General features: G+C 40.9%; 1 protein-coding gene across 4 annotated transcripts in view; it reads left to right on the top strand.

The window, feature by feature from the left end:
* The first annotated feature begins 722 nt into the window (after positions 1–722).
* The window catches only part of avl9 (AVL9 homolog (S. cerevisiase)), a 129,520-nt gene continuing 102,271 nt past the window's right edge, over positions 723–27,971 (top strand). Inside the window, exons 1-2 of one of the 4 annotated variants that reach the window (XM_069921080.1) lie at positions 779–836; positions 16,090–16,584. In XM_069921080.1, coding sequence (XP_069777181.1) covers positions 16,162–16,584 — 423 coding nt within the window. In that variant the 5' untranslated portion in view covers positions 779–836; positions 16,090–16,161. Of the gene's footprint in view, positions 837–16,089; positions 16,585–27,971 lie in introns of all 4 variants that reach the window. The other 3 variants (XM_069921078.1, XM_069921076.1, XM_069921079.1) reach the window with 3 other exon arrangements.

The raw sequence follows: 27,971 nt of genomic DNA, 5'->3' as shown, positions 1-27,971 counted from the left end.
GACATGCTCATGAAAATAGACTTTGACGTCAATTTGTAGTGGAACAAAAGGTTGGTTACAACACACTTTGAATATTGTGTACAGTTCTGGTCACCATACCACAGGAAGGACATGGTAGCAATAGAGAATCCATAAGGCTTTCATTTCACAGTTGCCTGAACTAGAGGGCTGCAGTTATGAGATTGGATAGGTTGATTGCCCTGGGGTAACTTCAGAGTTGCAGCATAGAGACAGGCCCCTCTGCCCAATATGGCACCGCTAAGTAAGCACATCATCTTTGCTTTCAGCTGAAAGCCCTTTGAACCTTTTGTGATCACGAGGAACATGCTGGTAAAAGGAGATTCTGGAGGAAGATACTCTGACAAAGTGAAAGATATTTTGACAGATCACTGGATAGGGATAGTAAAGCATTGAGGGAGACTGGCCAACAGCATCAGCAGAGGTAGGCACCCAGTCAGCAGGATAAATGATTTAGGGATGGGTCAACAGATGAGCAGTGGTAACTATTTCAATGTCAAGTAATTCCCTGCTCTGCACCTTCACCCTACAAAACAGACTCTCTTTGGCCTTGCCAACATTTGCAGAAATTGAGCGCCATGGCCGCCTCCTACCACAGAACCGGTGACCAAAGCCCACCGCACCGCTGTTAGGACTGGCCTCCTTCCCTCTGAGCATGCGCGCCGATGCGGTGCGCAGTGACGCCACTTGCACTTGATTGGAGGCGGAAGTGAGTGCGTGGTGGGGTGGCTCTCCAGCTGAGGATGGAGGAGGGTGCCGAGGCCCAGGTTGTGCTGCATATCGTGGTAGTCGGCTTCCATCACAAGAAGGGCTGCCAGGTGAGCCGGCCCAGCGGTCAATCCGTCGCCAGGGGCCTGGCTTCAGGCCAGAGGGTTCGACTGTCCAAGCGTGGTGGAGGGAGGTGAATGGAGAATACGACTTGGTTTGGAGGGGTCTTGGGGTTTCTCTCCGGGGTCAGAGTAATCCCCAGTGTGTTAGTACCTAGGGATGGAGGGGGTTTGAGGTTGGTCCCCGGAGTCGGAGCGATGGCCAGGAGTTAATCCCCGGGGGTCGGCGGATGACCAGGTTGCTGGTCCGAGAAGTCCGAGGGATGCCCAGGAAGCTGATCCCGGGGTCGGAGAGATGCTCAGGGAACAGGTTCTCTATGTCGAAGGGATGCACAGGTGGCTGGCAGGTGTAGAGTTACGTAGGTGGGGGTGGGGGGGGGGGGAGCCCATGGGAGGTCCTTGTGCTCAGAGTGAGGTTAGGGTCGGGAAAGCCTGCGGGTCGTCGTCGGCATCAGAAGTGAGTAATGGGCTGGTTCCTGAGATTGGAAAAAGGGGTGAGGTCAGTCAAAGTGAAGGAAATAATATTTTGGGATTGGAGAGGGCTTGGTATTAGTTTGTGGGATGAGAATGAGACTTTATATACAAGAGCAATATACACCCGTACCAAACTTATTTGCTGCAGACACACTTGTATAAAGATACACCAACAGCAATATTTGTAAATTAATTTGCAACATATAAAACAGAAAGAGTTAATAAATATCAAACACGATATAAAACAAATGCAATTTCAGTTTATGCAGAAATCCTGTGTTTCAATGGTGCAAACATGTTTTGGTGATCCTGAAATAGTTTATAGTTAAGGTAGTACAGGGAGATTCAAGAACCAGATAGCTGTTCGGAGAAATGTACTCTTTTGAACCTACAGGTGCTGGACTTCTGCTTGAAGGTAGCAGCAAGAAAATGTTGTGACCAAAGTAATAGGGAACCCTTATGAGGTTGGATGCCTTCTTGGTGGAGTGCATGACATCGATGTTTTCAACAGATTTGAGGCCAGCCACTATGTTTGCTACTTTAGGCACCTTTTTGTGACCCTGAGCACTCAAATGACCAAACTAGGGTTGTGATGCAACTTTTACAGTGCACCCCTAGAAGTTCAATGGCATGCCAAATCTTTTCAGACTTCCTACAATGTAGAGGCATCATGTGTTGTCTTTATGGTCATTTCAATGTGCATGGTTCAGGAGAAATCCTCTGATAATGTGGAACCTGAAGGAATTAACCCTCTCCTCCACTATTGAAGACAGGTGTGTGGTCCCTTGCCTTCCCTTCTTCAAGTCCACGATAAACATCTTTATCTTGCTGTTATTGAGAGCAAGATTGTTGTTCTAGCACACCTAACCAGCTTCTCTCCATCCTATGTTCTGACTCCTCATTACTGATTAGTCATTATTTGGACAATAAAACAATTTTATAGATTGTGTTAACATATAAAGGACAAGACAGCATGGGAACAGGCTCTTTGGCCCACCTGTCTGTGCCAAACATGAGCTGCAAATCAAGCTAAAAATCTGCTGCTTGCAGTAGATGGATATCTCTTCATCCCCTTCATATTCATGTGTCAATTGGAAGCTTCAACACTCCTATAGTATCTGTTTCCACCTCTCCCCAACAGCCTGTTCCATACAAGCACCACTTTCTATTATTTAAAAATTCCTTTTCTTTCTCAAAATTCCTTTTCTTTGTTTTAAATGCATATCCTGCAGTGTACGACACTTTAAAACCATGGGGGGGGGAAGATTCTGACTTCACACTGACAATGCCTCATGATTTTATAAATTTCAATAAGGTTTCTTTTTGATCATCCTTTGATGTTATAGAGAAAACAACTCAAGTTTGTCCAACTTCTCCCCAGAACTCATATAAATCAGGCAACATTATGATAAACCTATTTCCATTGCCTCCATATTCTTCCTGTAGTGTGGCAACCAAAGCTGCACATAGTGTTCCAAAATGCAGCCTAACAAAGGAATTTGTACATCTCCAATGTGACTTTCTTACTTTTGTACTCAGTGCCCCACCCAATAAAGGTAATCAGAGCATGCACTTTCTTTATCACCCAATCAACGCGTGACCACTTTCACAGAGCTAAGGACCTGGATCTCCTGATCCCTTTGCGCATCATTGATTTTAAGTGTTCCCTTTACCTCCCAAAGTTAAAGACCTCACACTTGTCTGGATGAAACTCCACCTGCCATTTCCCTGCCCTTATTTGTAACTGATCCATAAACTGTTCTGTTCTTTAACCCTTAGTTCTCTGTCCACAGTCCACCAGTCTTAGTATCATCTGCAAACTTGTTAACTCATCCAGTTCATTCATATACACACACAAGGCTCAAGCTATCAATTCACTGTGGATCCCATGCATCTATACCTTCTGGTTCAGCCTACCTTGAGGAATCTTGTCATATGTCTTACTAAATTCTATGTGGATAACATCCATGTCAATCAACCATCTTTGTTACCTCCTCAAAATACTTGAAATTTGTAAGGCATGACCTGCCCAGCACAAAGCCACACAGCATGTCTGTAATCTGACCAGGCCTTTCCAAATGAGGATAAATTCAATCCCTAACTACCTCTCCAATGTTTTCCCTACCAGTGATCACAAGATATATGAGCAGAAGTAGGCCCATTAAATTTGCTTTGCCATTTTAATCATGAGTTGATCCTTCCATCAGCTTCACTCCCCAGGTCTCCATCCTATAACTTTTTGGAATAAACTCTTTCCCTTATAGATCAAAGATACAGCATTGGCTACTCTCCAGGCTTCCAAGATCTTGCCAAGTGAATGATTCAATTTGAATTATTTTTACTTTAATATTGCATTCCAATTTTTAATTTACAGTAGCAGCTTGTATATACATTGTTCTTTTAATGTAACCTGATATGTCATCACATAAGGTATATCTGGGAAGTCAAATGCAAGGAAGAAAGTACACAGTTAATGATCGGACAATTGATGTAAAGAAGAATCTAGGGGATCCAAGTCCCAAGCTCCTTGTGGCCGCGCAAGTGGGTTGATAAATAAGACACGTGTCATAATTGCCTTCATTGAGAATAGACGTTAGAATTTATTGTCATGAACCTGTTTCCCAAAGTTCTTTGTTTTGTGGAAGGATTACAGGTCCAAAAATTGATATAAATTACAATCTGAGGATAAATGTAAGGTAGGGTCTGTGGCAGAGGGGAAGAAGCTGTTTTTGTGCCCTTGGGTGTTTGTCTTCAGGCTCCTCGACCTCCTTCCTGATGGTAGCAGTGAGAAGTGGGCATGGACTGGTTGGTGAGGGTCCTTGATGATAAGGTTGCTTTCCTTAGACACTGCCTCTTGTAGATATGATAGTGCTGGCCAAGTTTACAACTCTCTGTAGCCTCTTCTTGGCTTGAGCATTGGCACCTCCATAGCAGACAACAAAATGACCAGTCATAATCTCCATGTAGAAATTTGCAAGTCTTTGGTGACATAACAAATCTCAAACACATAATGAAGTATAACCACTGGCAAGCCTTCATGATTTTATTGAATGAAGGCCCCTAGGGAGTGGTGTATATTTTTGGTGAAATTCGGGGGGCTGAATAGGATGATCTCAGATTTTGTTTAATTAAGTTGGAGAAAGTTGTAGGCAATCCAGGATTTTATGTCTTCCAGACAGTTGGTGAGGTTGGTGATTTTTGACTGATCATCCAGTTTTAGAGGGAGGTAGAGCCTCATTGGCGTAACAGTGGAAGGAAATGCCATGTTTCTGCATGATATGGCTGAGGAGGAGCATGTACAGCAAGAAAAGAATGGGGCCGAGGATGGATCCTTGCAGAACCGTGCAGGAGAGAGTGTAATTGCCCATGTTGTCTGTGAAACCCAGTCAGTGGATTAAGATTTGAAACAGCTCAGGGCCACGCCATTGATGCTGACCTTCTGCTGGAGACCTTCTATCAGAATAGCATGATTGACTGCTGCACTGAGATCTAGGAGCATTAGAACAGCTGCGCCACCTGAGTCTTTGGTGAGGAGTCGGTTGTTGTATACCTTCAATAAGGCCGTCTCTGTGCTGTGGTGGGCTTTGTATCCAGACTGAAACTTTTCTGTTATTTTGGTGATGGTAGAGAGATAATTGGTTAAATATTACTTTTTCCAATGACTTTGGAGAGGAAAGGAAGTTTTGAAGGACTTACATTTTTGGGGATAGTGGGGTCAAGGTTAGGTTTTTTCAGAAGGTTGGGTCAGTCCCAGTAGCTAGAAAGCTGTTGATGATGGAAAGGATGCTTGGACCTGCAATGTCAAAGACATCCTTCAGGAGGGTGGTAGGGATAGTGTCAAGGGGGAAAGTTGTAGGTTTCATGGTAAGCATAATCTTTCTAGTATGATGGGACTGAAACCGTCCAGGTTATGTGGACAGTGATGTGGTTTAGTTAGGTTGCAGGGGGTGGGGGGGATGTTTTTCTTAATGTTCTCAACTTCGTCAATGAAGAATTTTAAAAATTCCTCACATTTAGCGGGGATGTGTCCAGGTTTGTAATGGGTGGAGGGCCTACAATTGAGTTTATGCTATATAAAACTGGTTTGGCTGCATTTGGAATATTGTGTGCATTTCTGGTCACCACATTACAGGAAGGATATGGAGACTTTGGAAAGGGTACAGAAGAAATTTACAGGGATGTGTCTGGATATTAGATTATGAGCTATTAAGGAGAGGTTGAACAAACTTGGGTTGATTACTCTGGAGCATCTGAGGCTGCAGGGAGACCTAATAGAATTGTATAAAATTATGTGAGGTGGACAGTTAAATCTTTATCCTGGCTACAAATGTCAAGTACTGGAGCACATACATTAAGGTGAGAGGGAGATAAAGTTTAAAGAAGATATGAAGGGAAAGATTATGGTAGGTATCTGGAATGGAATGCCAGGGTGCTAGTGGAAGTAGAAATGATCATAGTTTTTAGAACATAGGACCAAACACATTCCTTTTGTTGAAAGAAATTTCTACCCTTCCAGTGGAGAATATTGAATAAGTGCAGTAACAATTTGTGAGCAGAGGAAGAGTGAAATGTGTGGCAGTATGTAAGGCTTCAAAGAGGGATTGGGGGCAGGAATCAGCAGCGAGGAATGTCCATCATTTTCGGTTTCCTTCTCCATTCAACGTTGCATTTTTTGGTTTCAGGAAATGGTCAGCAGGAAGAAACAGGTAGACTTTTTTGTAAGGAGGTAGAGATGAGCGTGTCAGTGGGCTGATCAGAGGATGTCCAGACAGCCATTGAGGTTGGCACAACACAAGTAGAAAGATGGACGTGTTGCAAGTTTGGACTGAGATTTTGTGTCGAGCATCTGGCAGGAGAAATTAAAAGAAGAACAATGATATGAGATTCTATTTTTGAAGAAGTTAAGAGAAAAGGTTAATAAATAAAGCAGTACAATCTCAGAGCAATTATCAACATGTACAGTGCATTTTTTCAATAGCCAAAATATCAAAATCATATTGGTCCAGTTATGGTTATTATGAAAAATATACCTTGGCAGTAAATAAGAAGTGTAAAGAGATGGAAAGGTCAAGAACATTACACGAGTGGCTATGGGGCATTCTGAAGGGGGAAGGTGAATAGACATTTGTAGTGGTGCATGTAAGTGCCAACAAAAATGGTTTTTAAAAAAAACACTTAATCTGAATTTAGGGACTTGGGATATTAAATGCGTTATCTCAGGATCACTATCTTAATCTATGTGCCATGAGTAGAAATAGCATGATAGTTCTGATATGAATACATGGTTCAAGGAGTGTTACAGGAGGCAGGGTTTCAGATTTTTGGATCTGGGGAGGTGGGACTAGCACAAATAGGGTATCTATGGCTATTTGGGAGAGTTTAAACTATTATGGTAGTGGAGCAGAACCTATGCAGATGAACAGAGGTGAGTCAAATGAAGAGAAAGGAAAAAGTTAGAAAAGATAAAAGTGGAAGGCAGAAAAATCAAACGCAAGAGATAAAAAGGGCTACATTGCTACTAGATTTTAACGTTAATGAGCGTAAAAGCATTTGTTTTGAATGCTGCGGCATTCCGATAAAAAAATTAGTGCTCATTGCACAAATCAGTGCAAATGAGTATGATTTAATGGGCATTACAAAAACATTTCAGGAGTATCAAATAATTCAGAAGGATCGACAGGAAGGTGAGGCATCGGGTAGTCCTCTTAATTAAGGGTGATGATGTCATTTGCAACACCACGCACTCTACCGACTCCCAAGGGATTTACTAAAAAAAGTACATTTTAAGAAAAGTTAAAGTCATAAAAACTATTTTGAAGTTATTTTAAAGTGTGTATCAGAAGGAAAAATTATGTCACTGAAGAAAGAAAAAGCTGTAAAAATATACCAAAATGAGGGGGAGTCACGTGATGGAGTAGTGGCCGGACAGTGAACTCCAGCCCTCTCCAGAAAAGTCGGGAAAAATAAAGGAAAACACAAAGGCACAGAAATAAAAGTTAAAGAAAAGTGAGTATAAAGGTGGAAAGAAGATGGTGACAAAAAAAGAAAAATCGAAAGCAACGGTAAGAAGAGAGGAAGAGAAGACAACGGAGGAAGAAGGTGAAGGCCTTACCTGTTCGAAGAGGCCCGCTGTGGAGAGAGAAACCCGCTCCCTCAGGTCGGTAGATAATGGACTACAAAAATGGCTCGCGGAGCCGAGTAAAAGTGCGCAACCGCGCATGCGCGAAAAAAAACACACCGATGGGAGGGGGGACCAGCTGGGGAGACGATCTCCACAGCCGGCAACGACAGCTGCAGAACACCTGCAGCAAGAAGAGACCACAGAAGACAATGGAAACAAGAAAGAAGAGAAGGGCAACAAAGAAACAACAGATGGCCAACCCAGAGGAAGAAGAAGAGGAAGAGGAAGAATACAGTGAAATAGAAGAAGAAAAGAAAGGCAAGATAAAGGAGGTACTTTCTCTTATTAAAGGATACATGGAGTCATTTAAAGAATGGCAAACACAGGAATTTAATGATTTAAGAAAAAGAATAAACAACACAGAAGAGAAAATGAATAAAATAGATATGACCTTAACAGAAATGGGAAAGAAAATGGACAAGATGGAAGAGCGGGCAGTAGCAGCAGAAATGGAGGTAGAAGACTTAAAAAAGAAATTGGAGGAATCTAATAAAAAAGCGATAGAGACACAAGAACTGTTAGCTCAAAAAATAGATATAATGGAAAATTATAACAGAAGAAATAACATAAAGATAGTGGGCCTTAAGGAAGATGAAGAAGGCAAGAATATGAGGGAGTTTATAAAAGAGTGGATCCCTAAGACCCTAGGATGTCCAGAACTACAGCAAGAAATGGAAATAGAAAGGGCACATAGAGCATTGGCCTCTAAACCACAACCACAACAAAAACCAAGATCTATTGTAGTAAAATTCCTAAGATATACTACAAGAGAAAAGGTACTGGAGAAGACAATGGAAAAAGTAAGAGAGGGCAACAAACCACTGGAGTATAAAGGGCAAAAAATCTTCATTTATCCAGATATAAGTTTTGAACTCCTAAAGAAGAGAAAGGAGTTCAATACAGCAAAGGCGATTTTATGGAAGAAAGGGTATAAATTTATACTACAGCATCCAGCGGTATTGAAAATATTTATTCCAGGACAACAAAACAGACTATTCTCGGACCCAGAAGAAGCACGAAAATTTGCAGAACAATTACAAAAATAGACTGAGGGATGAAGACGGGTAATGAGAGTAAAAATGATAACGATTGATATGTATGTGGGTAAAGAGGTATAAGAGTGAATAGATAAAATGTGTATACGTGAAGGTATCTGTACTTAGAGGAAAATATAGATAGTATAGACAAGAATGAATAAGGGAAGGTAATGGAATAGAGAGAATAAGGAGGGAATTAAAAGAGTGACCTTTGTTACATATGAAAAGTGAAATCTTTTCTGGGGAGGGCTGGGTGGGGAGAAATAGCGGTCACTGCAAAATCAGTTGACGCTTGCGAGTGAATTCGCAAACCCAAATGGAGAGGGGAGATGTGGTTGTCCGACAAGGGATAAAGGACAACTCAGGAGGAGAAGGGGAGATTGGGGATAAAGAAGATATAAATAGGAGAATAAGGAAAATGTTGGATGTTGTAGGAATGTTGTCTTATAAAGAGTCGAAAATAAGAAAACAGAAATGGAAAAGGAGGAAAGGTAATGATGGAAAAACGGAAGGAGAAGATAAACAAAGTATAAAATGGCTACGCTGAACTATATGACTTTAAATATTAATGGAATACATAACCAAATTAAAAGGAAGAAACTACTAAATTTACTGAAAAAGGAAAAAATTGATATAGCATTTGTGCAAGAAACACACTTAACTGAATTGGAGCACAAGAAATTAAAGAGAGATTGGGTAGGACATGTAACAGCAGCATCACATAATTCAAAAGCAAGAGGAGTGGCTATATTAATTAGTAAAAATGTGCCATTTAAAATAGAAGAGGAAATAATAGATCTAGCAGGGAGATATGTTATGATAAAATGTCAGATATATTCGGAGTTTTGGAATCTACTTAATGTATATTCACCTAACGAAGAAGATCAAAAGTTTATGCAAGATATCTTTTTGAAGGTAGCTAATACGCAAGGGAACATACTAATAGGAGGGGATTTCAACCTGAATTTGGATCCAAATATGGATAAAACGGGGGAAAAAATTAACAGGAAGAACAAAGTAACCAAATTTATAATTAAATCAATGCAAGAAATGAAACTTTTGGATATATGGAGGAAACAAAACCCAAAAGAAAAGGAATACTCATACTACTCGGCTAGACATAAAACATACTCAAGAATAGACCTATTTTTGTTATCAGCTAGTATGCAGGATAGAGTAAGAAAAACAGAATATAAAGCGAGAATACTATCGGACCATTCACCCTTAATATTGACAGTAAAGCTAGAGGACATCCCTCCAAGAATGTATAGATGGAGATTAAACCCCATGCTACTTAAAAGACAAGATTTTAGAGAATTTATTGAAAAACAATTGAAAATGTATTTTGAAGTAAATACGGAATCAGTGGAAGTTTATACTATGGGACGCAATGAAAGCATTCATTAGAGGGCAAATAATAAGCTATGTAACCAAGATGAAGAAGGACTATAATCAGGAAACAGAGCAGTTGGAAAGGGAAATAGTAAACATAGAAAAAAAATTAGCAATGAAGGAAGATACAACTAAAAGAAGAGAATTGGCGGATAAAAAAATAAAATATGAAACATTACAAACATATAAGGTAGAGAAGAATATAATGAAGACAAAACAGAAATATTATGAACTAGGGGAAAAAACGCACAAAATCCTAGCAAGGCAGCTTAAGACAGAACAAGCTAAGAAAATGGTATTGGCATCAAGGAAAAAAGACAAACAAATTACATATAATCCAAAAGAAATTAAGGAAAACTTTAGAGAATTCTATGAACAATTATACCGAACTGAAAACTAAGGGAAAGAAGGGAAAATAGAGGAATTTTTGACTAAAATTGAACTACCAAAACTACAAATAGAGGAACAAAATAAATTAACAGAACCATTTGGAATAGTAGAAATACAAGAGATAATAAAAAAATTACCAAATAATAAGACACCAGGAGAGGATGGATTTCCAATAGAATTCTACAAAACATTTAAAGACTTATTAATACCGCCCCTCCTGGATGTAATCAACCAGATTGATGAAACACAAAGCTTACCAGATTCATGTAAAACAGCAATAATTACAGTACTACTAAAACAAGGGAAAGATCCACTCTTACCAGCATCATATAGACCAATATCTTTGCTAAACACAGACTACAAGATAATAGCTAAACTATTAGCAAACAGATTAGCAGAACAGGTACCGAAAATGGTAAATTTAGACCAAACTGGATTTATCAAAAAAAGACGCACAACAGACAATATTTGTAAATTTATTAACTTAATTCATGCAGTAGAAGGAAATAAAGCACCTGCAGTAGCAGTTGCTTTAGACGCAGAGAAGGCCTTCGACAGAGTAGAATGGAATTATTTGTTCAAAGTATTGCAAAAATTCAGTTTACCGGAGAAGTATATTAATTGGATTAAAGCATTATATAAGGGACCGTTAGCGAAAGTGACAGTAAATGGACATGTATCAAAGCAATTTAACTTAAGCAGGTCAACGCGGCAGGGATGCCCACTATCACCTTTATTGTTTGCGCTAGCTATAGAACCACTAGCAGAATCGATAAGAATAGATAATATAAAAGGAATAAAAATAAAAGACAGGGAATATAAAATCAGTCTATTTGCGGATGATGTTATAGTGTACTTAACAGAACCAGAACTATCAATAAAAGAATTATATAAGAAATTGAAGGATTATGGAGAAGTGTCGGGTTACAAGATAAACGTAAATAAAAGTGAAGCAATGCCTATGAATAATGCGGATTTCTCAAAATTTAAGAAGGAATCTCCATTCAGATGGCAAATGCAGGCAATAAGATACCTAGGTGTACAAATAAACAAAAATCTAGGCCAATTATATAAACTCAATTATAATCCACTAATGAAAAAATTACAGGACGATTTAGAGCATTGGAAAGATCTACCACTAACACTGATAGGAAGGATAAACTGTATTAAAATGAACATTTTTCCAAGGATATTATACTTATTTCAGGCACTGCCAATACAACTGACAGAAAAATTCTTCAAAGAGTTAAAGAAAATAATAAGGAAATTTTTATGGAGAGGGGGGAAACTGAGGATAGCACTAGATAAATTGACAGAATGGTATAAACAAGGCTTACAATTACCAAACTTTAAAAATTATTATAGAGCTGCACAATTAAGATACCTATCAGATTTTTATCAAACAAGGGAAAAACCAGACTGGACGAGATTAGAATTAGATAAAATAGGGGAAAAGATACCTGAACACATATTATATAAATGGGACGAAAAATTGGTACAACATAGAACTTCTCCAGTATTACATCATCTCCTCAATATTTGGAAGAAGATCCATGTAGAAAAAAATAAAACAAAATATCAATTACCAAAACTAATATTGACGCAAAATAAGCTACTCCCTTTTACAATAGACAACCTTTCCTTTAGAGAATGGGAAAAAAAAGGGATTAAAAGAATAGAAAATTGTTTTTCAGGAAGTAGATTCTTATCCTTTGAACAAATGAAAGATAAGTACAATATAACTGGAGAATCAGCGCTGGCATATTACCAACTGAGATCCTACTTGAAGGATAAATTAGGAAGCAATCTGAGTTTACCAGAGGGAAGTAACCTTGAATATGTGATTACAGATACAATGTTAATCAAAAGATTTATAACAAATATGTATATTAAACTGCAAGAAAAGGAGAATGAGGAAACAAATGGTAAAACTAAACAAAAATGGGAACAAGATTTAAATATAAAGATAAAAAAGGAAACATGGGAGAAATTATGTGCTGGAACGATGAGAAACACAATAAATACGAGGCTACGTATGATACAATATAATTGGTTACATAGACTATACATTACACCGCAAAAGTTAAATAAATGGGACCCAACAGTAACTGATAGATGTTTTCGATGTAAAAAAGAAATGGGAACAACAATTCATGCAATCTGGACATGTGAGAAAGTAGAAAAATTTTGGGAAGATCTAAATCAGATATTAAATAAAATAACAGAAAACAATATACCAAAGAATCCAGAGATCTTCCTCCTAAGTAACATAAAAAACAAAGAATTTGGAATTGATTTGGAGGATGCACAAAAAAGATTTGTTAAGATAGCTCTAGCCGTAGCAAAAAAATGTATTATGTCAACCTGGAAATTGGAAGATAATTTGAAAATACAACAATGGTATATAGAAATGAATAAATGTATTCCATTGGAAAAAATAACATATAGTTTAAGAAATAATATTGAAATATTCGAACAAGTATGGGAGCCTTACATTAAATACAATAGCGAAAACCTACCGGGGACAAACATTACCTAAGTTGATGGAAGGAGAAGGAAAGAAAAGAATGGACTCAGTAGAATTTCTGGTGTATTTTTGTTGAATGACAACATTGTCTGACTGAATTAATGCAACCTAGATTGTATACCTAAAATGGATGAGAGGGGGGGGTGTGGGGGGGTGGCTTGGGAGGAGGGAGGGGGGGAGGGAGAAAAAGTCACTGTAAATGTGTGAAAAAGAAAAAGTGTATATCATGGCTATTGTGATTTATGGTGTGAAAAAAAATTTAAAAAAAAGAATATACCAAAATAAAAATGGGAAGAGAGAAAGGAGAGAGAACTCGGGCCTACCTTGTCATCGAAGCAGGCCACTGAAGTTGGATCCGGATCCGCTGGTGAGGGGCCTAGTGAAGGACCATCCTCCGGATCCTTCTCTGCAGTACCCACATAGATGGCGTCGTTGGAAAAATTAAAACTGCATCGCACATGAGCGAGGAGTCGCGCATGCACGCTGCAGAAGAAAATAATTTCAGAAAAAAACCACAACTTTTAAAGGGCCACTCCAGTGTCTCCACCTCTGAGCAAGAGGGGGCACTTCTAATGTGGAAGAGGACTCTGCTGATTCTGTAAGTGAAGAAGAAGGGACAAGCTCAGAAGAAGGAAGATCTAAAGGCAAGAAAATGACTTTTAATAAGAAAATGGATAAAATTGAAACTAAAATTGATAAATGTTCTGATACACTGGAGAGTAATTTTAAATTTTTAACACTAAAGCAAGTTAGCATTGATATGATTAAATTAATAAATAATGTTTCACAAAGAGTTGATAAAGTGGAAGAGAACATTCAAGATGTGCGTGAAGAAGTACAACATGTTAATGAAGATTCAACGACTACTTTGATTTCTATGAATGAAATATTACTTGAGAAAGTTGACATCTTGGAAAACTACAGTAGAAGGAATATCTTAAAATAGTGGGGATGTCTGAAGGTAAAGAAGGTCAAGATGTGATCTGATTTTTTTTTTTCAAGAATGGACACCAAAAATGATTGGAGAAGAGTATTTTGAAGATAAGATTTTGATTGAGAGAGCTCATAGACCAAAGCTGGGCCCTAACCAGAGATCTCCTTCTATCTTGATTAGATTTTTGAACTATCAAGATAGAGAGAAGATACTTAGTTTAGTGATGAGAAGAGCTAAAGAATATGGACCTTTGAATTATGAAGGGGATAAAAAACATTTTTATCCAGATTTGAGTCAAACTCTTTTGAAGAACCGGTTAAGAAGGTTTTGTATGATTAAAAAGTTATAGATTTGTTCTTCATTATCCAGCTACTTTAAAAATATTTTTGCAAGATCAGCAGAATGTAATTTTTACAAATCATGTTCAGGCTGAAGAATATGCGAATGGTTTGTCTAAAACTCAAGTAACAATAGATGATGATTTGCTGAAATAAATTACAGATGCATAAAAAGGGGGTGTATTCTGACTTTTTCTTTTCTTTTAGTCTTTTCTCTTTTTTGATGATGAAGAGACTTTGTATGGGGAAGTATTGTTATACAGGAAAGTTTTGTTCCCCCCCCCCCCCCCCCCAGGGGTCAGGGGATGTGTTTGTTTATTTCTGATGGCTATATGTGTTTTCATGGTTTGACCATGACCCGTAAAATGGAAGATGGTAATACTAGTATCTTTAACATTTGGTGGGGGGGAGGGGGGTTATCTTTTTTTCTTTTTTATAATAACTTTTATAATGTGTTTACATGGATAGGAGTGCTGAACAATATTTAAAAAAAATATGGATAAAGATAATGAATAAAGCAGTTAAGATTTTGAGTTTTAATATTAACAGGATTATAAAAAGAAAGAAGATTTTATCTTATATTAAGAAATTGGGAGTAGATAGTGCTTTTTTACAAAAGACTCATTTATCTGAAAATGAACATTTGAAATTGAAAAGAGATTGGATAGGTCAGGTAATTTTTTTCTACATTTAATTCTAAAGCTAGAGGAGTAGCAATTTTATTTAAGAAAAATCTACCAGTTAAAATTCAAAGTGTAATTCCAGATCCAGCGGGAAGATACATAATGGTAAATTGTCAAATATTTTCTGAGGAGTGGACTTTGTTAAACATATATGGACTTTGTTAAACATATATGTACCAGAAATTTAAATAAGGTACTTTTTTGAATTTAATAGATGTATATGAAAATGTTTTAGTAGGTTTCAATTTTAATTTTTGTTTGGCACCTTAGTTGGGTAAATCAACGAGAACCATAGTTAAATCAAAAGCGGCTAAAACATTGTTATCCTTAATGAAAGATTTTAATTTAATTGATATATGGAGCAGGATGCATCCTAAAGATAGGGATTACTCTTTATTCTGGTAGATTTGATATTCTAGAATTTTTTTTTTGCTTTCGGCTCAAAATCAATTAAGAGTTTTAAATGTTGATTATAAAACAAGAATATAATCTGATCATTCTCCATTGTTGATTGAATTAGAATTTGCTGAAAAACAACAGTGTACAGATGGAGATTAAATTCTTTATTATTGAAAAGGGTAGATTTTTGTCTTTTTATAAGACAACATATAGAATTGTTTTGCGATACTAATTTACATTCAACAGAATATATGTTTATTATTTGGGATGCATCAAAAGCTTATTTAAGAGGACAAATTATAAATTACACTTCAAAACAAAGCAGTATATGAACGATATAGATAAATTAGAAAAGGAAATTACAATATTGGAAAAACAAATTGAAAAATCATCTGAGAATAAATATAGAAGTGTAATTAATAAGAAATTACAATATAATACAATGTTAACATAGAACAGAGAAAATGAATTTACGGTTGAAGCAGAAATACTGTGAATTTGGAGAACAATCACAAAAGTTTTAGCTTGCCAATTAAAAGCAGAACAATTCTTTCAAACAATTAATGAAATACCACAGAATAACAATGAAGTGACATTTAAACCACAAAAATAAATGATATATTTAAGGAATTTTATGAAAAGTTATATACATCTGAATCATTACATGATGAGGAGGTAAGATTAATATTGTCACAAATGATATTACCAATTTTAACTGAAGTATATAAAGATGATTTAGTTAGTCCATTAACTGAACAAGAGGTTTATGATGCACTAGCTCACACCAAGACATAAGAGCAACTTGTCTGTGAACTACTCTTTGCAGACGATGCCGCTTTAGTTGCCCATTCAGAGCCAGCTCTTCAGCGCTTGACATCCTGTTTTGCAGAAACTGCCAAAATGTTTGGCCTGGAAGTCAGCCTGAAGAAAACAGAGGTCCTCCATCAGCCAGCTCCCCACCATGACTACCAGCTCCCTCCACATCTCCATCGAGCACACAAAACTCAAAACGGTCAACCAGTTTACCTATCTCGGCTGCACCATTTCATCGGATGCAAGGATCGACAAAGAGATAGACAACAGACTCGCCAAGGCAAATAGCGCCTTTGGAAGACTACACAAAAGAGTCTGGAAAAACAACCAACTTAAAAACCTCACAAAGATAAGCGTATACAGAGCCATTGTCATACCCACACTCCTGCTCGGCTCCGAATCATGGATCCTCTACCGGCATCACCTATGGCTCCTAGAACGCTTCCACCAGTGTTGTCTCTGCTCCATCCTCAACATTCATTGGAGCGACTTCATCACCAACATCGTAGTACTCGAGATGGCAGAGGCCGACAGCATCGAATCCACGCTGCTGAAGATCCAACTGCGCTGGGTAGGTCACGTCTCCAGAATGGAGGACCATCGCCTTCCCAAGATCATGTTATATGGCGAGCTCTCCACTGGCCACTGAGACAGAGGTGCACCAAAGAAGAGGTACAAGGACTGCTTAAAGAAATCTCTTGGTGCCTGCCACATTGACCACTGCCAGTGGGCTGATATCGCCTCAAACCGTGCATCTTGGCACCTCACAGTTCGGCGGGCAGCAACCTCCTTTGAAGAAGACCGCAAAGCCCACCTCACTGACAAAAGACAAAGGAGGAAAAACCCAACACCCAACCCCAACCAACAAATTTTCCCCTGCAACCGCGTCTGCCTGTCCCGCATCGGACTTGTCAGCCACAAACGAGCCTGCAGCTGACGTGGACATTACCCCTCCATAAATCTTCGTCCGCCAAGCCAAAGGAAAAAAAAATAGTTTATAAAATAATAAATCTCTAAGGAGAAGATGGGTTCCTAGCAGAATTTTACAAAGAATTTAAGGACATTGATTCCTTTATTTCTTCTTCTTTCTTCTTTGGCTTGGCTTCGCGGACGAAGATTTATGGAGGGGGTAAATGTCCACGTCAGCTGCAGCCTCGTTTGTGGCTGACAAGTCCGATGCGGGACAGGCAGACACGGTTGCAGCGGTTGCAGGGGAAAATTGGTTTGTTGGGGTTGGGTGTTTCCTCCTTTGCCTTTTGTCAGTGAGGAAGGTGATAAAACAAGCCTTTAAACTGCATTATCTTCCAGAAACTTTTTCTACGTCGATAAGATAGAGATCCATTAAAACCAGCTTCATATAGACCTATCATTATTAAATGTTGATTATAAAATTATAGCAAAAGTATTAGCGAATAGGATTAATGATTATCTTCCTGAATTAATAAATATGGACCGGATAAGTTTTGTTAAAAATAGACAAACTTCGGAAAATATATTAATGTGTAGCTAACTACTACAAAGAAACACACATACACACACACACACAGTGTGGCAGGTTAAGCTCACTTCTTTATTAGGGCTGGAAAGGCTGCTTTTTTACTGTTCAAGTTCCTGCCGTTTTTGCTGATTGACTGAGTCAGCCATATGAATAACAATAGCGGGCAGGAACATCTATGCATATGAATGCCCTTCTTCCCCAGTCTGTTTCTGCTGAGTTAGCTTGGCAGCTTGACCAACACCAATTTAGGGCTGTTGGTCTGATGCTGACCCAGCTTCTACCCCTGCTGGTTCATTGTCCTATGAGTCACTTTAGCGATGCTGTCTGCATCTGCTGCAGTGCAATGTGCCAGCCCGATCTCCACAATTGAGGGTCACCACATGACCCCCTCCGCCCCCAGAACTGACAGTACAGTTTATAGTGTCTGTAGCTATAGTCCCCAAAGTCTTTTGTGGTCTGCCTCTGCGTTGAGGTGTTGTTTTCTCCATGGGTTCTGCTGGGTCTGTGTGGGCAGGTTTGGGTCTATCTGTAGTGAAGACCTTTGGTTTACCACCGATGTCCAGCTCGAAGGTGACTCCGTTGTTCCGGATGACTTGAAAGGGACCTTCGTATGGCTTCTGCAATGGTGAACAGTGGGGTCCTCTGCGTGTACTCACAGTCCTTGAGATCTTTGGGGATGTTGGACTTGGCTTGTCCGTATCTGGAGGGTGGGATCGGTGCCAGGTTACCGACCATTTCGCGCAGCCTGTCCAGGAAGGTGGTTGACTCCTGCTGCCCTCTGGCCTGTGGAACGGAATCCCCGGGAACCGTGAGTGGGACTCCATAGACAAGTTCAGCGGAGGATGCATGGAGGTCTTCTTTCGGCGCTGTTCGGATGCCCAGCAGTGCCCATGGTAGCTCGTCCACCCAGTGGGAGCCCTTGAGTCTGGTCATGAGGGCAGTCTTGAGGTGCCTGTGGAAACGCTCCACCATGCCATTGGATTGCAAGTAGTATGGCATCGTATGGTGTAGCTGAGCGGCCCACAGGTTGGCAATGTCGGTCCACAAACTAGAGGTAAACTGTGCGCCTCGGTCAGAAGTGATGTGCTGTGGCAGTCTGAATCTTGCAATCCAGGACAAGAGGAGTGCTTTGGCACAGGACCTGGTGGATGTGTCGGCCAGGGGGATTGCTTCTGGCCACCGGGTGAAGTGGTCGACCATTGTGAACAGGTCGTGGAAACCATGAGAGACTGGAAAAGGTCCCACTATGTCCATGTGAATGTGGTCAAACCTGCATTCCATTGTCTCAAAAGGCTGTGGGGGACCTTGGTGAGTCGCTGCACTTTGGCTGTTTGGCACTGCATACACGCTTTGACCCCCCCCCCCCCCCCCGATTTGTTTCTGCAATCCACACCATCCATACATGCTGGCCACCAGCTGGACCGTAGTCCTAATGGATGGGTGTGCCAGCCCGTGTGAATGGAGTCAAAAACTCATCACCTCCATGCCATTGGGATAATAAGTCGAACCTGCCCAGTGGGCACGTCACACAGGAGAGTGATAGTACCTGTGCCGACTGGAATGTCCTGAAGCCAAAGGCCTGTAACAGCGGTCCTGTACTATGGGATCTCGTCATCCTGCTGCTGTGCCTCTGCCAGTACTGCGAACTCCAGACCATTGACCAGGGAGTGGATGCTGTGTCTTGACAAGGCGTCCGCAACCACTTTGTCTTTGCCCGTGATGTGCTGGACATCGGTGGTGTACTCTGAGATGTAAGACAAGTGTCTCTGTTGGCGGACTGACCAGGGATCTGAGATTTTAGCCAGGCAAAAGTCAGTGGTTTGTGGTTCGTGAAAGCCCTTCCCTCAAGAAAGTACCAGAAATGGCGGATGGCTAAGTACAGCGCCAGCATCTCTCTTTCGAAAGCACTGTAGTTTAGTTCAGGGGGCCGCAGATGTTTGCTGAAGAAAGCTAGTGGGTACCAACTTCCTTCTATCTGCTGCTCCAGGACTCCACCATTCACTGTTCCTGATGCTTCGACTGTGAGGGCCATGGGTGCATCTGGTCTGGGGAGGGTCAAGAGTGCAGCTTTGGCCAGGGCTTCTTTGGTTTCCACAAACGCACATGCAGATTCGTCGACCCAGGTCAGGCCCTTCTCCTTGCCAGACATCAGGATGAACAGAGGGCGTATCACTTGGGCAGCTGCTAGGATAAACCTGCAATCAAAGTTTATCATCCCCACGAACTCCTGCAGACCTTTGGTTGTACTGGACTTTCGGAAGCTGCGGATGGCCTCTACCTTGTCGGGCGGTGGTGTTGCCCAGGAAGTCAATGGTGTTCAGGACAAACTGGCATTTGGCCAGGTTGATGGTGAGGCCGAACTCCTGCAGATGACTATAGAGATTTCGGAGGTGCTGAAGGTGTTCCTGTCGGGTTTTACTTGCCATGAGGATATCGTCGAGGTAGACGAAAGTGCAGTCCAGGTCTCGGTCCACTGCGTCCATCAGTCTGTGCCACATTTTTGAGCCCGAATGGCATCCTCAGGAACTCAAACAGCCCAAATGGAGTGATGATGACCATCTTAGGGCTGTCATCAGGATGCACTGCAATCTGGTGATGTCCTCGCTCGAGGTCCACTTTTGAGAATATTATTGCCCCGTGCAGGTTTGCTGCAAAATCCTGGATGTGTGACACGAGTAACAGTCCAGAGTGGTGGCCTCATTGAGCTGGCGATTGTCACCACATGGTCTCCAGCCCCCAGTTGCCTTATAGGCACCATGTGTAGGGGCGAGGCCCATGGGCTGTCTGACCGTCGAACAACACCCAACTCCACAAGCTTGCGGAACTCCTCCTTGGCCATTCAGAGCTTCTCTGGAGGCAGTCATCTCAGCCTTGCGTGGAGTGGGGAGCCCTTGATCAGGATGTGATGTCTGAGGCCGTGTCAAGGTATCTCTGCTGTGAACTGAGGGGAAAAGATTGCCGGGAATACCACTAGCACCTTGGGGAACTCGTCCTCCGAGCTGTGACAGAGTCCAGGTGCATTGCCGGAAACCTAGCGCCCCTCAGTGCGATGGTCTGGTAGGACTCGGTGTGGATGAGTCACTTACCCTTAAGGTCCACTACGAGGCTGTGGGCTTGCAAGAAATCCGCTCAGAGGAGTGGTTGTTTCACTGTGGCCAGTATGACTCCCACGAGAAGTGACATCCCCTGAAATGCAGCTTGGCCCTAAGAGTGCCATAGGTCTGTATACTGCTGTTGTTGGCAGCCCTCAACATGGGTCCCGCTAGCCTGTGCCTACCCCCTATCGGGGGTATCATACTGAACTCTGCTCCTGAATCCACCAGGAAGCGTCTGCTGGACAGGCGGTCCCAGCCATACACGAGGCTCTCTTGGTGGCCAGATGTTGTGGCCATCAGCAACGGGTGGCCTTGTCGTTTCCATGGAACTCGCAGGGGGACTGGCATCGACGGGCCTTAGTGCCCTATCTCCAGTGGTAGAAGCACCATCTGCTGCTAGACTCGCTCCTGCCTTTCGTCTGCTGTTCCTTGCTTGGGACTGCTCTGGTCTGATTGCAGGATTTCTTTTCGAGCCCCACGGTAGCTAAGCACTTCTGTTTCTGTTTCCACAGAATGTCTGCCCGTGCTGCGAATTTCCGGGTGTCAGTGAAATCCGCATCCGCCAGGAGCAGTTGGATGTCTTCGGGCATCTGTTCTAGGAACGCTTGCTCGAACATGATGCTGGGCTGCTCATCTCCCACTAGGGCCAGCATCTCATTGATGAGTGCCGACAGAGATCTGTCTCCAAGCCCATCCAGGTGGAGCAAACGAGTTCCTCGCTCTCGCCGCAAGAGTCCGAACGTTTCAGTTAATAGCTCTTTGAAGGCAGTATATGTGCCTTCTGATGGTGGCCTGTGGATAAAGTAGGCCACTCTGTCTGCAGTCTGCAGATCCAGGGTGCTGACCACATGGTAGTACCGGGTGGTCTCTGCTGTGATGCCCTGAATCTGGAACTGAGTCTCCACCTGGTTGAACCACACACTGGGTCGAATTATCCAGAAGGTCAGGAGCTTCAGGATGACTGTGCTGACTGCTGCTTCGTTCTCCATCGCTAGGTATAGAAACCGTCAGGGTCACCAATTGTAGCCGATCGCTACAAAGAAACACACACACACAGTGTGGCAGATTAAGTTCACTCCTTTATTAGGGCTGGAAAGGCTGCTTTTTTACTGTTCAAGTTCCCGCCTTTTTTGCTGATTGACTGAGTCAGCCATATGCATAATACTAGCAGGCGGGAACGTCCATGCATATGAATGCCCTTCTTCCCCAGCCTGTTTCTGCTGAGTTAGCTGGGCAGCTTGATCAATGCCATTTTAGGGCTGTTGGTCTGATGCTGCCCCAGCTTCTACCCCTGCTGGTTCGTTGTCCTGGGAGTCGCTTTAGCGATCTCTGTCCGCTTCTGCTGCCATGCGATGTGCCGGCCCGATCTCCGCAATTGTGGGCTGCCACAAAGGTTATTAAGTGTAATTCATTTAGCAAAGAGGAAAAAAGATTTGAGTGTAATAGTGGCTTTAGATGCAGAAAAAGCTTTTGATAGGTTAGAATGGGATTTTTTAAAATTTAAGGTTTTAAATAAATTTGGTTTTGGTTTGAAGTTTATACATTTGATTAAAGCATTATTCTTTTCTTTGGCTTGGCTTCGCGGACGAAGATTTATGGAGGGGGTAAATGTCCACGTCAGCTGCAGGCTCGTTTGTGGCTGACAAGTCCAATGCGGGACAGGCAGACGCGGTTGCAGGGGAAAATTTGTTGGTTGGGGTTGGGTGTTGGGTTCCACTTTCACAAAAGATTCAAGATGATCGACAGTTTAAAGCGTTTGTAATAAACGAGACTGAACATAAAAGTAGTTTATTTGCTGACGATGTATTAGTTTATTTAACTGAACAGCTCTTCAGCGCTTGACGTCCTGCTTTGCGGAAACTGCCAAAATGTTTGGCCTGGAAGTCAGCCTGAAGAAAACGGAGGTCCTCCATCAGCCAGCTCCCCACCATGACTACCAGCCACCCCACATCTCCATTGGGCACACAAAACTCAAAACGGTCAACCAGTTTACCTATCTTGGCTGCACCATTTCATCAGATGCAAGGATCGACAATAAGATAGACAACAGACTCGCCAAGGCAAATAGCGCCTTTGGAAGACTACACAAAACAGTCTGGAAAAACAACCAACTGAAAAACCTCACAAAGATAAGCATATACAGAGCCGTTGTCATACCCACACTCCTGTTCAGCTCCGAATCATGGGTCCTCTACCGGCATCACTTATGGCTCCTAGAACGCTTCCACCAGCGTTGTCTCCGCTCCATCCTCAACATCCATTGGAGCGCTTTCATCCCTAACGTCGAAGTACTCGAGATGGCAGAGGTCGACAGCATCGAGTCCACGCTGCTGAAGATCCAGCTGCGCTGGGTGGGTCACGTCTCCAGAATGGAGGACCATCGCCTTCCCAAGATCGTGTTATATGGCGAGCTCTCCACTGGTCACCGTGACAGAGGTGCACCAAAGAAAAGGTACAAGGACTGCCTAAAGAAATCTCTTGGTGCCTGCCACATTGACCACCGCCAGTGGGCTGATATCGCCTCAAACCGTGCATCTTGGCGCCTCACAGTTTGGCGGGCAGCAACCTCCTTTGAAGAAGACCGCAGAGCCCACCTTACTGACAAAAGGCAAAGGAGGAAAAACCCAACACCCAACCCCAACCAACCAATTTTCCCCTGCAGCCGCTGCAACCGTGTCTGCCTGTCCCGCATCGGACTTGTCAGCCACAAACGAGCCTGCAGCTGACGTGGACTTTTTACCCCCTCCATAAATCTTCGTCCGCGAAGCCAAGCCAAAGAAAGAAGGAAAGAAGAAGAATTATCATTACCAAGACTCTCTAGTCAGTTGTTAGAATATGGGAAAGTTTCCGTATATAAAATAAACTGGTATAAAAGTGAAGTAATGGAATTGGTGCACAATGTTGTCAAGAAATTCAATTTAAATGGACAGATAAGATTAAATATTTAGGTACAAGTATTGATAATAATTTGAAAATTTTATACAAATGAAATTATATCCCAATATTTAAGAAGATAGATGAAGATTTAAAGAAATGGGTGAATTTGCCTATTATGTTCATTGAAAGAGTTAATTGTATCAAAATGAACATTTTTCCAAGAATTCAATATTTCAAAAGTTACTTATATCTATACTTCAAAATAATTTTCAAAATTGAAATAAACAAGTTCGGAAATTTCTTTGGAAAGGTAAAATGATAAGTAAGTCATTAGAAAAATTAACATGGAAATACGAACTTGGAAGACTACAACTTCCTAATTTCAAGAATTATTACCAGGCACCACAATTAAGATTTTTAGTTTCTTTGTTTGTAAAAACTAAATCATCTTGGGTGGAAATTGAATTAAATAAAATTGGAGAAACTATACCAAAAGAGTTTATCGTTAAATAATGGATGAAGATGCTCAGATATTAAAACATTTGTTTAATATTTGGAATAAAGTTAAGTTAGAGATTGATGGAAATCTTCTTTAATTAAAAACACCATTAATTAATCCTCTATTAATTTTTTCAAAAGATATTTTGTTAAAATATTTGGAATAATAAAGGAATTTCAAAATTGGGAGATTGTTATGATAATGATAGATTGATGTGTTTTGACCAATTACAAATTAAATATGATATTCCTAAGTTATTTTATTTTCAATTAAGAGCCTATTTAAGGGAGAAATTAGGATCTGATATAATTCTTAAAAACCTTATAAATTTGGAACAAATTATAGTGGATGGAATAACTAAAAAAATTATTTCAATAACATATATCTTGTTTCAAAAACAAACACATAAGGTAGGTTTGTTGAATTAAAAAGAAAGATGGGAACAAGATTTAGATATAACAATAGATCAACAGATCTGGCAAAATTTATGTATAGAAGTTATGTCTAATACTATTAATGTAAGATGTAGATTACTTCACTATAATTTTCTACATCACCGTAGAAATTGAGTTGATGGAGATTGAATTTATTAGATCAATGTGGAAAAAGATGTGGAAAAGAAGTTGGAACTTTTTTTCATTCTACATGGTCTTGTGTGAAGGTTAATTCATTTTGGGTTTCTGTTGATAAGTTTCTACAATGAACTACTGGTGTGGCTTTTCCGTTAAATCCTGAATTATTGTTGTTAGGAAATTTTGAAAATATTACTTCTAAATTACCTTTGTCAGATTCTCAATTGAAATTTGTTGTTAGCCTTAGTAATAGCAAGGAAATGTATTGCTGTTACGTAGAAATCTGATGTCTCACTAACATTAGAGATGTTAGTGAAATGGCCTATAGAGAGTCAAAGTTGTATTCCTTTAGAAAAAAAATACTTATTTCAACAAATTTAGGGCCTCTATGTTAGAATAATGAGATTAAAATTATAATTTTTTTTATTTTGAAACATATAAGAATGGAACGGAGTTGTTATGGGAGATTTTAACCTTCATATTGAATTGGTCAAATCAAGTTAATTGAGACAACAGTGAATAGGAGTTCATTGAATGCATCAGTAATAATTTTCTTGAGCAGCATGTTACAAAGCCTACAGGAAAGAATGCTATTTTAGATCTGGCCTTGTGTAATACGTCAGATAAAATTAATGACCTCTCAGTTAAGGATCTTCTCGGATCCTTAATGTTATCAATATTGAATGATATGGTAGAAATGGATACAGAAAGAAAGACGATGTAATCTAAAATTAGAGAACTTGATACTGAGTACATCCAGATGGAAGAGTTGGTGTTGGTTTTCAAGCTTTTGATTGTGGTTATAAACAGATGGTGCGAAGTGGGAGAGAGATAGCAATTAAAGTGATAGGCAATTGAAAGCTCAGGGTCACTCCTGAGGACTGACACCAGGGCCTGACTAAGTTTGGTTCTTCATTGTAGAGGGCACCAAACAGTGGTGCTGCATTCACAATATTGGAAGAAGTGCAAGTAAATCAGGGCTTCACCTGACTATAACCCTAATCCTGGATAATGAAAAATGGTCATCAGAGGGAGTTTGGGGAAGAGCAGGTGAGTGAGTTGAGAAGGCAACAATCCCTTTGAAATACCTCGAGGTGGGTGGAAGGAAATAGTCGAAGAATGTGTAGACTTCTGAATGAAATGGGAAGAGTGGAGAAAGCTGATCTGTGTAGGGTGTGTGAGAGTAGAGACAAACAGAGGAACAAGGATTCTGTCCTCTGGGGAAAGCTATGGTTCAAAAAGAGGGAAATCATTTCGGAGGCACATGTATGGAAAGTGTCATCATTAAAGCGAATGCTGTGGAGCTGTATGAACTGGGAGAATGGAGTCCTTGCTGGACTCAAGGTGGGGGAGGGGGGCAGAAGTGGGAATAAAATCAGGATGTCTGTGTGATTGTCTTGATGAAATGAATGAGTGTGGCTAGCCTATCCCCTGAATATGTGGCGAGGTATAATTCAAATGCCATCTAAAAATTTGCCGATGACATTAGGTCTTCGGCAGAATCACAGACGACAATGAGGAAGCGTACAGGAGGGAGGTGTGACACAACAACCTTGCACTCAATGTTAGCAAAATCAAGGAGCTGATTGTGGACCAGGAGGAAGTAAGGAGAACACGAACCAATCCTCATCGAGAGGTCAGCAGTGGAGAGGGTCAAGAACTTCAAATTCCTGGGTGTCAGCATCTCTGAGGATATGTCCTGAAGCCTCCATTTCGATGTAATCTTGAAGAAGTCTCGCCAGCAGATATATTTCATGAGGAGTTTGAGGAGATTTGGTATATCACCAAAGCTCCTTGAAAATTTCTACAGGTGTACCATGAAGAGCATTCTATCAGGTTGCATCACTGTTTGGTATAGAGATGTACAGGACAAGAAAAAACTCTGGAGAGTTGTTAACTCGGCCAGTAACATCACGGTCACCAGCCCCAACTCTATTGAGGACATCTACAAGAGGTGGTGTCTCAAGAAACCAGCTTCTATCCTCAAGAACACCTACCAGCTAGGTCATGCCCTCTTCATACTTCTGCCATCAGGAAAAAGGTACAGGAGTCTGAAGACTAGCACCCAGTGACACAAGGACAGCTTCTCTCCCTCTACTATTAGATTTCTGAATGGACAATGAACCACAGGCACTACCTCACGTTATCCTATTTTCTTACACTATTTATTTCTGAAAAACAACAAATTTTGTGACGTGTTCATGACAATAAATTCTGATTCTGAGTTGGAGACTGAGAGAGATCCGGAGAACCACAAGTATTCCCTTTGACCCACCTATGCTTCCACCAACTTTCTGTTACTGAAAGATAAAATTGTTTTTGCTTTTTCCCATTCAGCCTTGAAACATTCTCCCTGCCTTCTGACAGATGCAAACTGATCCACTGAGTGTTCCCAGCGTCTTCAGTTGCATTTAATCTCACCTACCCTTTAGCATCTTTCAAAAATTAGTGCATGTTTTTGAAGAACTCTAAAACTTTAGTTACATTTGGTGTATTGTGGGCAATTCTAGTTGCATGTTGTGGGAAAGAATTGGAGGCTTTGGAGAGGGTGCACAACAGGTTCACCAGGATGTTGCAGAGTGCATGACCTATGAGGAGAGGTTGGAGAAACCTGGATTGTTTTCTCTGGAGCATCGGAGGCTGAGGAAGAATCTGAGAAAGGCTTATAAAATTATGAGGAATATAAGAATTATGGTCTTTTTCTCAGAGTGGAAATGCTAAATGTGAGAGAACATAGGTTTCAGGTGAGAGGGGAAAGTTTAAAGATGTGTGAGGGAAGTTTTTACACAGAGAATGGTAGGTTCTTGGAATGCACTTTCAAGTGTAGTGGTGCCAGACTGAGACCACTTGCAAATTGGAGGAACAACACCTCGTGTTCTGTCTAGATACCCTCCAAGTAGATGGAAATAACATCGACTTCTACAGTTTCTGTTGGTACTTCCCCCTCCCCATCTTTCCCTATGTCTCCTCCCCTCCTATCTTACCTTGTCTCTCCTTTCCTCTTGCTCTCATTCTCTTTTCGTTCTGAGTCCTTTACCCCAGCCCTGCATTCAGAGAATCTATTCCCCCTTCCCCCCCCCCCAATAATTTCTCATTTTTCCTCTCTCCTGGCCTCCTCTCCATATCCAACAAGCACCTTTTGTCTGTTGGTGTGAACTCCTCCCCTTGCCCTTTCTTTGAATTGAGGCTCCTGCCTGCTTTTTACTCATATCTTGAAGAAGAGCTAAGGCTATTCTGTGCTAGGCATTGTTGTATATCTTTACCTCCTATCGATGCTTTGAGATGTGCTGAGTTCCTCTAGCATTTCTGTGTTTTTACTACAATCACAGTGTCTTCAGACTTTCATGTTTCACCTCATTTCTGAAAGCAACTTGGTGGACATCCTTCAAAGGCAGCATGTCGTTTCCCAAGTAAGGA

The sequence above is a fragment of the Narcine bancroftii genome, chromosome 2, assembly GCF_036971445.1.
Source record: "Narcine bancroftii isolate sNarBan1 chromosome 2, sNarBan1.hap1, whole genome shotgun sequence".
Taxonomy (NCBI): Eukaryota; Metazoa; Chordata; class Chondrichthyes; order Torpediniformes; family Narcinidae; genus Narcine; species Narcine bancroftii.
Note: the sequence above shows the minus strand (reverse complement) of the source record. Positions and strands in the feature narration are given on the sequence as shown.